Source organism: Mesoplodon mirus, assembly GCF_964341445.2.
Source record: "Mesoplodon mirus genome assembly, chromosome: 13".
Taxonomy (NCBI): Eukaryota; Metazoa; Chordata; class Mammalia; order Artiodactyla; family Ziphiidae; genus Mesoplodon; species Mesoplodon mirus.
Window position 1 is genome coordinate 27,515,904 of NC_138989.1, and position 12,730 is coordinate 27,528,633.

General features: G+C 60.0%; 1 protein-coding gene across 6 annotated transcripts in view; it reads right to left on the reverse strand.

Annotated features, from left to right (window-relative positions):
• Positions 1–12,730, reverse strand: part of TXNRD2 (thioredoxin reductase 2) — a 34,618-nt gene that overhangs the window by 14,858 nt on the left and 7,030 nt on the right. For all 6 annotated transcript variants that reach the window (XM_082641289.1, XM_082641288.1, XM_082641293.1 and 3 more), the window contains exons 3-10: positions 12,049–12,105; positions 11,594–11,735; positions 11,063–11,137; positions 10,452–10,530; positions 9,950–10,012; positions 7,519–7,589; positions 1,914–1,933; positions 1,138–1,229 (exon numbers count right to left, since the gene is read on the reverse strand). In XM_082641289.1, the coding sequence (XP_082497415.1) occupies positions 1,138–1,229; positions 1,914–1,933; positions 7,519–7,589; positions 9,950–10,012; positions 10,452–10,530; positions 11,063–11,137; positions 11,594–11,735; positions 12,049–12,105 (599 nt within the window). The remainder of the gene's footprint in view (positions 1–1,137; positions 1,230–1,913; positions 1,934–7,518; positions 7,590–9,949; positions 10,013–10,451; positions 10,531–11,062; positions 11,138–11,593; positions 11,736–12,048; positions 12,106–12,730) is intronic.

A 12,730-nucleotide genomic window follows, 5' to 3' on the forward strand; every position in this document is an offset into this window, starting at 1 on the left:
GCAGGGGGTTCCTCCCTCCCAGCCCAGGCAGCTGTGTCCCCAGGGCCACGGTGGGGGCTCAAACAAGCCATCAGGAGAAAATACAAGTCACTGTTTAACTCCCCTGACTCAGGGGCCACCCCAGCATGAGGAGCTTTGTCTGTCCCCCAGGAACAGGTGGGCAGGCCACAAGGCCTCACCTGGAGCCTGCTCTCCCCCCGCTCCCCCGACTCCAGCCTGGTGACCCCACCATCTCTGTGTGCCAACCACATGCAGATTCTCCCTCTCCTGCTACCATGACCACCCGCCAACCTGGCTCTCCAGCTCAGCCTCATCGGCCCCCTTCTCCACGTCCCTGCGGGCCTCTGCCTCTCGGGCCCCATCTCCACCTGCGTCCAGCATGAGGCTCGAGGCCTTCCCTGGACGTGTGTCCCCGTGGCAGGTGCTCGGGCGTCTGCACTGAGCAGATGACAGGACAAAGGGGTGCACTGCCCCAGAGCTGTGCAATGGACAGTGCCCATCTCTGCAGGGCACCAGGAGCCTGGTGTCTTGACAATGACAACCCAGACCTGGATTTTAAAGTGACATCTCCTCGGAGGGTTTTTGGTTTAAAAAAAACTCCACACGCTCATAACGTGGGCACGTCCACCATCAGGGAGAGAGTCTGCGCCCCAGGGCCGGTGCTGCCCTGCACGGTGGACAGGGAGGTGGCGAGGCTGCAGTGGCCTGGCTCAGCATCACGTCTTTCCAGTCCATGGTGGCCGGGCCACCATCTCCCGTGACGGTTGCCCAGGGCCTCACCAGCTGCCGCCTGCTCCCTGTCCATGCTGCCCTTGGATAGTGGAGCTCCTCGGACCTCAGGGGGCTCAGCGAGGAAGCCAGAACAGCACTTCTGCCCACACACGCCAGCCGCTTACTATTGGGTGACCTGACCTCACGGCCCGTGAGCTGGCCAGCATGCCCACGGTGTCCCTCTGGTCCCTGCCACGCTCCCCACATGCTGACCCTTGCTGCAATACGCTGGCAGGTGTTTATTTTGCCAACAATCTCCTCATTCGACTCAAGGGCCAGTTTCTAAAGACTGAAACCTCGCTCCCAGCCCACACCTGCACCTGCCTGGGCGGGCCACAGGTGGAGGGGACACCGGCCCGGCATTACCTGGTCGAAGGCCCGGAGAGGGACACTGCGTATCATGACAGTGGCATCCAGGCCGAGCCCAGTGAGGAAGCCAGCACACTCCAGGGCCACGTCTGCCAGAGCAGGCTAAGGAACGCTAACAGGAGCTAGGCAGCAAGACCCCCGGTGCCCCTGCCAGCAGCCCCCGTCTCCACCAGTCCCCAGCAGCCCAGAAGAGTCTCCAACACTGGCCGCAGAGACACTCTCCCCACCACCCCCATCTCTCAAACACACGTCCAGGGCAAGGTGGAGGCCCCCTTCAGCACCCACAGGCCAGGCGGGTTCTGCCTCCACGGGGCCTCTGTCCAGACTCCCTGGAGGTTAACCAAGGGGCCTGTGTGGTGAAGGACAGGAGATGTGCCCAGACCTCAGTGTCTCCGTCTTCCTGCAGACGTGCCCTCCACCCTCCCTGGTGTTACTGCTCCCTCTTAAGGAACCGGCCTGAGTGGGGCTGCTCTCCAGGGAGGACCGTCTGCCTCACGGCTGTGTCCAGCTGCCCAGCCAGCGAGTGGCTCAGGAAGAGCCTCCAGGAAGCCCCAGCCTCAAAGGTCAACCTCAAATTGTCCCTCGAGCACAGGTCATCCGCCCTGAGTGGGCCTGTAAGTGCCTGTAAGTGCCTGGTTCCAGGTGGCAGAGGGCAAGCCCCATGGGAGAGAGTGCGGTGAGGGGGGGAGGCGGGCCTGGGGCCCAAGCTTCCACTCTCAGGATGGTGAACACAGCTGTCTATCTGTCTGTCACCTGCACGCAGCAAAGGATACAGCTGGCCCCAACCACCAACCTGTAAGAGAGATGGACAGAGAGAGAGAAATTGAGTCTCACATGTGGCCGCCATGATGCACGCAGCCGTCCCTGGTGGGGCTCTGAGGCGGACGGGGCCCTGCAGCATTCATGCAGGGCGCCTGTCAGCTGACATGTCACTATTGCGGAGTCCCTGCGGCTAACTGTTCAAACAGGCTGTCCCAATGTACAAAACCCACTTCCCAGAGCTCCAGCTGTGAATGACAAACAGAGCTGCTGGTTTGGGAAATTGCCTGGTGGCGAAGGAATGAGTGGCCAGGGACAAAACAGCACGTCCCGGGGATGGGACTGAAGGCGGGACAAACATGGATGAAACCCAGTCAGAAGAAGCAGGAGGATTTTCCTTCTCTCCTAAGGAAAGTTCTGCCTTGGGTTCCTCTGGACCTCCTGCAGCCAGGCTGGAAAGAGACGGGGAGGCGCCAGACGTGGGGCGGCTCCTAGAAGCCCTGTCTGTGGGCAGAACACTCTGGGACCACGGGGCCCAGGCAGATGGCCCACCCCATGCCCACCCAGCCCCACTGCACACAGGCCTGTGGCTGGGAGAGTCAGCTCCCCGAGCAAGGGCAGCCAGGGAGAGGGACACAGGACGCTGGGACCCAGCAGGTCCTCTCCTGTTATTCAACTGCACACACCCTGCATGCATACACGTGCATACACACACACACACACACACTTGCACACGTGTACCCATGAACAGAACTGAACACAGAGTGGAGACTCCCAGCCCGGGCGGCGTGTGGGTGGGCTTGTCAGATCACCCCTCAGCCTTTGAACGAGAGGAGGTGATGCAAGGATGGATAAGCAAATGTCAGCTCTGATCCCAGCAGGTACTAATGATATAATTCCATTTCAAACAGCAGCACATCTCTGGGAATACTGCTGCCAGTGCCCTGTGGGAAGCAACTGGCACACGGCTTCCTCTCAGGAGCTGGGACAGGACTGCTGGCATCCTGTGCAGGGTGAGTGGGGAGAGCTCGGTGTGTGAGGCACACACACATAGGCACAATGCACATGTCTGCGTGTGGGTACACTCAACGTTACACAATCTGCCCTCCCTCAGTCTCGACGTGTATGGGGAAGGGGGCAAGCCTTTCTTTAAAATATGAAACTACGAGTTACTTAAAATGCAAACAGGCTTGAGCTGCTTTGAACATCCTGCCCCAACGCAAGGACCAATGGAGAGCATCCGTGTGGACCTCACAGTGCCCTGTGCTCCCACTCAGGGTGGCCATGGCCTGGGCAACTGTGACATCCAGTTGCCGGGGAGCCCACTGCCCGCCTGCTGGGCTGTCCTGCTCGTCTGAGCCTTCCTGTCTCCATAGAGCAGACCCTCTTGCGGGGGGCGGTGGCTGCGGCCTGAAGCCTGCAGCCCAGCTCCAGGCAACGCAGCAACATGGTCTCCTGATTTTGGCAAAAGCGTTTTGTTCCTGCAGCCCCCGGGCACCTCCCCAAGCCCTGCAGGGAGTAGGGTAGGGAGGCGGGGTGGGCCCCCCACTCCCACCTCCAGGTCATGGTACCCCCAGCCCCAGGTTACTGGCTCCAAGCCGCCAACAGAGGGCACATCTGGGGGATAGGCACTAGCCAGGCAGGGCCTCAGTGGGCGTCCTTGACCAAGCATGGGTGGCTGAAACCTCAGAGCGGGCAGGCGTCCACTGGCCCTGATGGTCACCTTAGGCCTCATCTTGTCTCCAAGAGGAAAGACGGTCAACAGTGTTGGTTTTCACTCCACCCTGCCCCCAGTTCATCAAATAAGTATTATTCTTCGAAAAATGCAGGATTCAAGGTCTTAACTAGAGAACTCCCTTCAAATGGGCTGGAGTGAGAAAACAGCAAAAATGGAGCTGGCGCCTGCGGGTGGGGTGCAGGCAGCCCTGAAGGGACGCTGCGTTTTTATTGGCAGGTTTGAAGCTGAAGATGGGCTTTGCCGGCCACCTAGGAGACCCCAGCCTGGGTGGGGCTGAGGCTGTGCCAAGGCACAGTGCCCAGGGCAGGCCCTGCCAGCAAAGGGAGGACCTGGGGTGGCAGGGCCTCTGAGGACTGGACACACGGCCTCACACTGCAGCAGGACACCCCACGGGGGCTCCACCTGCACCCAGAGCCCCGCTCAGCTGTGTGTGTGTTCGGGGAGCCCCCCTGCGTGCCCTTCGGTGCTGCAAACACTGTACTCCAAGGCATAACTGCCGTGGGATTAGCCTGATCACAGGGCTGGCTCTCTCCTTAAAGTCTGAAGAGGGAGGAAGCAGAAACAAAGCCTTCCTTCAGACCTTGGAGCCCCAGCTTAAAGAGCTCTCCCCCTGCCTCTTGAGTCTGAAGGCCCCGATCCACTCCCCGGGGGTGCACCCACACAGCATGGGGGCCCTGCAGCTGTCCCGCCAGTGCAGGAAATGCTGGGGCCACGGAGCTCGGGGCCCCCAGGAGCAGCTGGACACAGGATGTCCAGAAAGCACCAAGACTCTCAGGGGCAAAGGCAGGTGGGGCAACCACAGAGGCTGAGGGCCAGCTCTCCAGGCCTGAGCTGCTGGCCACCCAGCCTCACGCAGACGCCTCTGAGCCGCCAGCCGCGGCCCGCACCCCATCATGGGGAGGAAGACAGGACACCACGGAGCCCACGGGCCCTTGGGAGCCGGCCAGTGGAGGCTCCACCGCTGCAGGCCGAGGCCAGGCACGCTGGGCACCCTCAGCCGCCGGCTGGCCTCCTGGCCGGGGCCAAGTGGAAAGGTCCCGCCCGGCTTCGGGAGGCCTCCAGGGCCGGGGGCAGCCCTCGGGTCCATATTCATTTCAGCTCCATTTTAAAGGCGAGTTAAAATAAACACGGGGAATATTTATAAGGCAAATAAATCTGGCAGAAACAGCCCCTCGGAGTGTGAGCAGAGGCCCCCCCGGCCCAGCCCAAGCTGATAAAATACAGAAATGCTACTGTAGACCCTCGGGCTTATTTTGACTGCGGGCAGGAATGTAAGGAGTAAACACTGACTCCCGTATCACACTGTTACAACTTGCATCCACAGCTCCGCACAAAAGCTGCGTTTCACAGAAGCATCGTACAGGGATATATCTCCAGCTTAATTTTTAAAAAAACCATTTCCTCACATAAATCATGCTCAGAACGGAACGGGTGACTGATACATTGCAAACACTTTTTTCCTTAAACAATAACATACCTAGATTCCTTCTAAACGAAAGAGCTTTTGAAAAAAAAGTCTTCTAAACGTTTTTTTTTTCTGAAGAAAATAAACACTTTCCTGACCCCAATATCTGGGGCTGTCTTCCCGGCCGCGCAGGCCGCTGCCCCAGCACGTGGTCACTGGGGGCAGCTGCGCGGGGCCCCTGCGCCTGGGCCTCCTTCCGGCCTGTGCGGCCTCTCCGCGCACCAGCCTCCGGTGAGCAGCGGGCAGTGAGAGCCACCAGACACCGGCCCCTCCTGGAGGTAGACTTGGCTCTCAAAATGTAACAGGGAAATAGCAAACAAGAGAAAATAAAACACACAGGAACTAATTTAAGAAAAGACCAGGATTCAGAAACTGCTGGCCTTCGGTAATGGGCGGAGATTACCGGGCCACACGGGCGGCCTCGGCCAGGCCAGAAGCACCAAGCAGGGAGCCAGTGTCCAGGCGGCCGCAGGTTGAAGGCCATCGGCACCATGGTCTCCACAGTCCACCTCGGAGAGGCTGGCAAAGTGCCTCAGTGACCCAGAGAAATCAATGCGCAAGAAAACAACGCAGGTCTGAAGATCACACTGGGCACTTGCGCGGCGGTAGGGACCCCGAATCAGGGCCAGAGCAGGACTGGGCTCTGCTTGGAGGAGCTTCCAGGCTGGTGGGAAGGGCTGGTGGTGGATGCATGGGACACCGTCTCTGCTGCAGATGTGCTGCAGACGCCCCAAGGCCCCGGGACCCACAGGAAGTCCAGGGCTTTTGTCAAAAAAGATCTTGGTGGGGGAAAGGCCCTCCTGAACATGCAATAAATCTAACAGCCATTAAGTGTAAAAGAGCCTAAGCTACACTTAAAAAAAAAAAACCCAAAACATTTGTATGTTACATGAGTTAAAAGGACAAGCTGAGAAAATCTGCAATTGTAAACAACATGGGATCTCAGCCCTGACAGCAAACCTGCGGGAAGATAAGAAAGAGAAAAGCCAGAGAGCAGGCCCAGGAGCGAGCAGCCCCCATTCACAGCCACACACACTCATACTCACAGACACAGACACACGCTCACTCACAGACACACACTCACGACTCACACACTCAATTTTAAATGGCCAATAATTACACAAAAGACCACATAATAGCAAACGCAAATGAAACCAGGCCACATTTAACCTACTAGTCAGAGACAAAACAACAAATAGCCCAGACACTATGGCGTAAAGAGAAAATGTGATAAATGTGACATCAGAAAAATTAACAACTATTGCCAAGTCGAAGCACCAACCACAGCCTGGGGCCCCTGTGGGAGGCGAGGCGGTGGCCAGGGCCAGGAGCCTGACCGCAGATGGAAGTGGCTGCACTCCCTCCACCCCCCCACAGGGAGCAGGAGAGGCTCCCTTCCCTTCAGGCCCCATGGAAATGCCGAGGCATCATGAGGCAGGGAGCACAGCACAGGCGCCCGGCCGGGACCGCAGTTCTCTACTGCGGACACAGCCCTGACCGCGCACACGACACATAAGAAACACTGAGACAACAAGAAGACGCACGTCGGGGTTTTCACTGCAGCCTTTCACAACGAGGTGGCCGCGAGTGGTGGGAGGTCACACCAAGCCACCCCCATGCCAGGGGCTGTGCCCAGCCCTGAACAAGGACACCTCATGAGGCTGGGATAGCAAGGACAAGCAGAGCACGGCACGAGCACACGCACAAGGTCTCACACATGTGCTCACGTGTTCACACACGTGCTCACGTGTACACACACATGCCCTCACCCATGCTGACACACACACTTGCACACGCCTGCCCACCCCGGGCATGCCCTCGGGCCATCGGCAGCTGGTCCCCCGCAGCCCAGCACTGTGACAGCTGAGCCTCTTTCGCCCTCTGGTGGCCTCTATGGTCCCTGCGAGCATGAGGTCTCCTCAGTGCCCAGGCAGCAGCACCCAGACCTGGACCCCATGCCAGGAGTGAAGCCAGGCCTTGGCCACGGGGGGGCCAGTCACGCTGCAGGCCTGGCTTCACAGCTGGGCTCTGGTTTCTGGCAGCCCGAGCCTTTGCTGATTTCAGGGAAGCCCAGGTGACAAACATGAAAACGGGGACGTTTGATTGGAGCTGAAGGGGGACCAGGGCTTTCCCCCAGGGCCCACCCACCTACCCACCCACCCAGATGGCCCTGAGGACCCGCTGGGACCTGCGGCTCCTGGGAACCCTGGTGAAAACCTGCGCCCCAGACAATAACGGCCACGCACTGTGACTCAGTCCTGGGAGAGTGTCAGCCCCAAACGGGCACAGGGCCGGGCTTTTTGCCCTTCCCTCAGGTAGGCAGGAAAGAATGCGCTACAGAGGGGCAGTGGCATGTGCTCCCCACGTGGCTTTGTGCACAGGGGAGTGGGGCCTCTTGGGCACCCCCAGGCCTTACGTTTTTCCAGGGGACTCCTTCAGCCAGAAGATGTCATCACTCGTAATTCCGTATTCCAAGGCACCTTCGATCTATCCGGGAAAAGGGTCAATGTGAGGCCCGCGTCCCCGGCTGCCCACAGGGCTCCCTCAGAGGACGCCCAGTTTGCAGACACAACTGGGCCAGAACCACCTTCCCACATGTGGCTGCACCTCCTCGGGTGCGGCCTCTGGGACGGGGACACGGCCGCTCCCTGGGGGGCCCGGAGCAGCGGCTCCTTCCTCTGGCTCTCCAGGACTCCCCCCAGATCCAGACCCAGGGCTGTGGGGAGCGAGGGGTGAAGCGGGGTGGGCCGGCTCCCAGGGCGCCAGGTTGAAGGCTGGAGGCTGGATGCGACCGACCGGGGGCCCTTGAGGGACAGCATGGTGGGCCCTGTGCCTGGGAGTTGTCCAGGTCACCCCATACCCCAGCAGGTGGGGGGCACAGGACACGTCCTCTCTATGGCCCCTGAGAGTCAGATGTGCTGGGAGAGAGGAAATGGATTTCAAACAGTTTACGGTTCCAATTGGCAAAACAAATAAAGTCAGGAATTTCTTAAGTTTGCTCAAGAAGATCGAAAGGTCTGGATATCAAAGGGACTAAAACACAACAAGTGTTGGCAGGCACCAGGGCGGGCAGCCAAGAGCAGAGTGGTCACTGAGCTTCCCCAGGACCCGAGGCTCCCGCTTCACCCCACCCCCAACCCCACCCCGCCCCTCAGGCAAGCGGACAGCAGGGAGAGGCCGGGCCAGTCCCCTCGCAGGCACTCTGGCAGCCACGTGCAGGGTGGAGCTGAGCTGATCCCTGGGTCCCAGGAACTGACCACGGCCATCAGGGGCTTTGAGTGGAGCCAACGTGGGCCCAGCTGTGGGTGAGGGATCACTGATGGTCACCACTTGGCCCCTGCCTATGTGGCTACTGGAACAAGCACCCTCCCCTCCTATGGAGCCACACATCCTGCCCAGGGCCACCTGGTACAGCTGTCTGGTCCCCTCTGGAAGCTGCTCTTGCTGGGCTGACAGCGGCAGGGGCCGCGTTGCGGTCCTGAGAACTGGCGTGTGCACTTGCCTTGGCGCCCTCTCAGCTCCTGTTTCCAGTGGAAGCACAGAACTGGACGGAGGTTCAGATTTATGAGTCTGCGAGGACGCAGAACCACGCCCTTGGTCCTCCCCATCCACCTGTCTGGGCCTATGTCTGGGTCTGGGGCGGCCTTGAGCACTGGCCTCCAAGCCCCGCAGAGGCAGGTGGTGGGGGCGAAGGCAGAGCGTCCCCCACCAGGCTGAGCGCTGAGGGTGGGGCGCCTTGCAAAGACGGGGAGACTTCCTGGGTCTGGTGTTTAAGCACATCTCTGCCCAGTCACTAGCTGGCCACTGAGCAGAGACCTCAGTAGCCTCACAGGACACAGAATAAAGAGTTTACAAAATCGGTCCAGAAAAATCACCCAACAGCCAAGCAGCAATAAACGAAATCCCAAAGTGGAGGGAGATCCTAGCTTCCAGAGTGAACATGTCATTTTATTTGAAATGATCACTTTTCAGCAAAACATCACAAGACACGAGAAGAAACCAAAAAGGATGAACCCCACGCACTGCAGGTGGGGATGTAAACGGTGAGGCTGCCCCCCGCCCCCGGGGCCTGGGACCTCCACCCCCAGGTGTCTGCCCAGGAGAAGGGACAACTCGCATCCACATGGGCTCCCAGCAGCGTCACTCATAACAAAGTGGAAACAACCCAGAGGTCCACCACGCAAGCGGACGACAGAATGTCACACCCACCGCGGAACATCACTCAGCGGTAAGCTGGTCAAAGAGGCTATGCATCTCATCCCACTGATGTGAAACGTCCAGAACAGGCAAATCCACAGAGACAGAGAGCAGGCTGCTGGGGCCGGGGGAGGGGGGCGGGAGCTACGGCTGATGGGGCCAGGGTTTCATTCTGGGCGGATGAAACATTCTGAGATTCAGTAGTGGGTCCGACGGGTGAACGACTCTGAATAAACTGGAACTCACTGGACTGTACCCTTTGAAAGGGTGCATTTTATGGTATGTGAGTTTCATGTCAACTAAAGAACAAGATTTGGGTTTGGGGGAGGAGGAACCAGGCTTAAGTCCCAAACGTTCCAACATTCTGAGGCTAAAAAGGAGGAATCAACAAGGGAGATAGAGAAGTGACATGGGGACAGGAAGAGGGCAGGCGGGGGCCGGCCCAGCAGCTGAGGAACGTGAGAGCCGCTCTCCGGACTCAGCCAAGCGGGAATGTGGGAACCTGGCTCAGCAGAGGGCACTCGAGAGCACGGGCAGTAGAAAGTGACAGCTGTGAGCACAGGGCCACTTGGAGGAAAGGGGGGAGTGGGAGGTGCATGTCACCAGACCATGAACGGGGTGGAGGGGTGGGGGCTCCTGAGGACACTCACGTGCGTGGGGTACCTCGGCCGCCCTCCAGTGGCGATGACGATGTGGTCGGCTGAAAGCAGAGTCTAAGAAGAAACCGAGAAAGCCAGTCACCCAGGTCACCTGCAGTCCCCATTCGAGGGCTCCACCAGCTTCCCCATCACAGCCTCTGCCCTGCAGTGTGGACCCTGTGGCAGCAGCCCCAGGGACTGGCAGGAGAGCCTCTAAGTCCAAGCACTTCACAGTTTACACAGCATTGCACGGGGTGTAAGGTCTCCTGGAATCCCCACAAACCCCTGCAGGGCTGCAGCCGCCTGAGCAGTGGGCAGCCTGGCGTGGTCACTTCCTCCTTCACAAAGAATTAGACTGGCCTCGGCCCAGAGGAACGTCCTATCAATCCCAGCAGCGCTGATCTCCAAGGACAGCACTGAGACCAAGCAGAGCTGAGGTCCACCCGCCTGGGCCATAGACTGACCCATGGACTGGCCCGTGCTGCCCCAGGGGCCCCGGGATGCAGGCGCTCACCTCTTCCCCACCTTTTGAGACACCACAAACCATGTGTGGGTTGACAAAGCTGGCCTTGAAGTTAAAGTACTTCACTTTTCTGCAAAATAAAAATAGGATGTTCAAACATTTCCTCTGCAAATGAGGCATCACCTCAGGATTAAATAGGGAGCACTAGGCAGACGGCTACAATGTGAGCTCAGGCCACCCACGGCTCACGAGGGGCAAAAGGAGTGTGCGGACCTGCACCGGGAAGCATGGGGAGCAGCTGCTGTCTCCCCTGGGTTCCCTGGTACGTGGTGACCACAGCTGCCATGGAGGGGTGTCTTAAGGGCCCAAGCTCAGCCCCGGTGTGTGAGGACAGAGGTGGCCGGGCCTCCCCCGAGGTCAGTCCTGTTACCTGGACACCCTCCACCAGGAAGGGGAGGCCCCCACATGCATCCAGTTACCCTCCCCCCAAAACACCCACAGACCTCCTGCTGGTGAGGGGGGTGCCCAGCAGGGAGGCGGAAAGAGCAGGCACCGCGAGGGGCAAGGTGGCCGGGCTTTCTAACCCGGGTCTCACGCCTCCTCCTCCCAGGGAGTCCTCACGTGTCCCAGGACCCGCCCAGAGCCTAGCGTGGTGTCAGCACCTGTCCTGCAGCTGGACCCGGTGCCCCCAGTTCAGGGACTTCACGTGGTTCTGAACGGCTTCTGCCATTTTCCCCCTGTTGACACAAAGCACGATGCGTAAAGCCACCACACAAGTGTCAGCTGCAGGTCCCGCCACAGATTATTAGAGGCAAACAGCCCTTAACAGAAATGCCCAGAGGCAGAGGGGTTTCTCAAGGTGGTAAAGGTGACGTCTGTCCCCATGGCTGCCACCCCCAGGCTAGGTTTGGGGCTTCAGACCGAGGGGCTCCAAGCGGACCACGTGCCACCCGCCAGGCCTGAAGCACTGCAGCCTTTGGGCCGAGCGTCCTTCCAGGGGTGTCCTGGGCGCCGTGGGCAAGTGGCAGCATCCCAGGCTCCACCCAGGGGATGTGCAGTCCCCACTGTGGAGATCACCAAAAACGTCTCTAGACTTTGCCCACTGCTGGGGGCCCAGACGTGTCCCCAGGTGAGAATCGCGCCTGCAGCTCCTGCGAGGCTGATGGGATTGGCCGTCCCCCATGCGCTCTCACCAGTCGTGCTGGGGCTGGGCCACCTTCCAGCCGTAGTGGGAGGCGTCGTGGATCATGCCCCCTAGCAGCGCCGCCTGGTGCATCAGCTTCTTGGGGATGCAGCCGACGTTCACGCAGGTGCCACCAAGGCCCCACCGGGTGCCTGGGGAGGTGGGAAGAGCACACAGACAGGGTTCAGGTGAGCCAGGCCAGCCCTGCTCTACAGCTGTTTCCAATTCCTTTTAGTTGCTTTAACTCCAACGCGGCCCAGGTGAACCTGCCGTGTGGACGCGTCGGCTGCGGTTGCGTTCAGACTTGGTTTAAATGAGGAGGATGAGGAACCTACAGTGATGGCAGCTTCCCCAAGAAGCAGGACGCCGTCCGGCGACTGGGAAGCAGTCCAGGGCTCAGCCACCCTCTGTATGTGATCCCCCCACCTTCCCCAGGACACGCGGCTCCCGGCGGGGGCTGACTACCTCGGGGGGAAGGCTCCACGTAGTCCACCACGGCCACCTTCTTCCCCAGCTGAGCGGCTAGAAAGACCAGAGAAGCAGGCAGGTGAGTACAACCAGGGACTGATTCAGGGTCGGGGACCCCAGGAGCCCATGAGGCCCAGAGGAGGCTGGGGAAGGACCGGGCCAGCAGCCGCCCACGAGCTATGCAGCCGGGTCTCCCACTGCCTCTGTTCCCAGCTATGCTGCCCCTAGATGGGCACCCTGACCTCTTCCTGACCGCAGGCTCTGCACCACCCACCACAGCAGTGCTGGGATGCGCCCCCCCCGCCACCTGGTTGCAAGTCCAGCACAGGCCCAGGGCCCACCCCAAGCACACTCCCTGGAGGCATCACAGGGAGGCCCCCGGCTCGCTCCTCAGGCCCTCCCTCACTCCTCTCTTCCCCAGACACCATGTGGGGTGCCCCTCGGTCTACCCTGGTCAAAGCCCCCAGGTGGACGTTTGCTGCCTCCTCTCAAGGTGAGGAAATGGAAGCTCGGAGGTCAAATGGCAGGTCCAGGTCAGCCAGGCCCCAAGACCAGGGCTCCAAACTGCACCCCTGCCTGGTGCCCCCAGCTATCAGCAGGCTCCCCCAGCCACAAGCCCCAGGTTCTGAGGCCAGGACTAATCACGGGCTTCCCGCTGGCTTGCCTGTGGCACTGCATC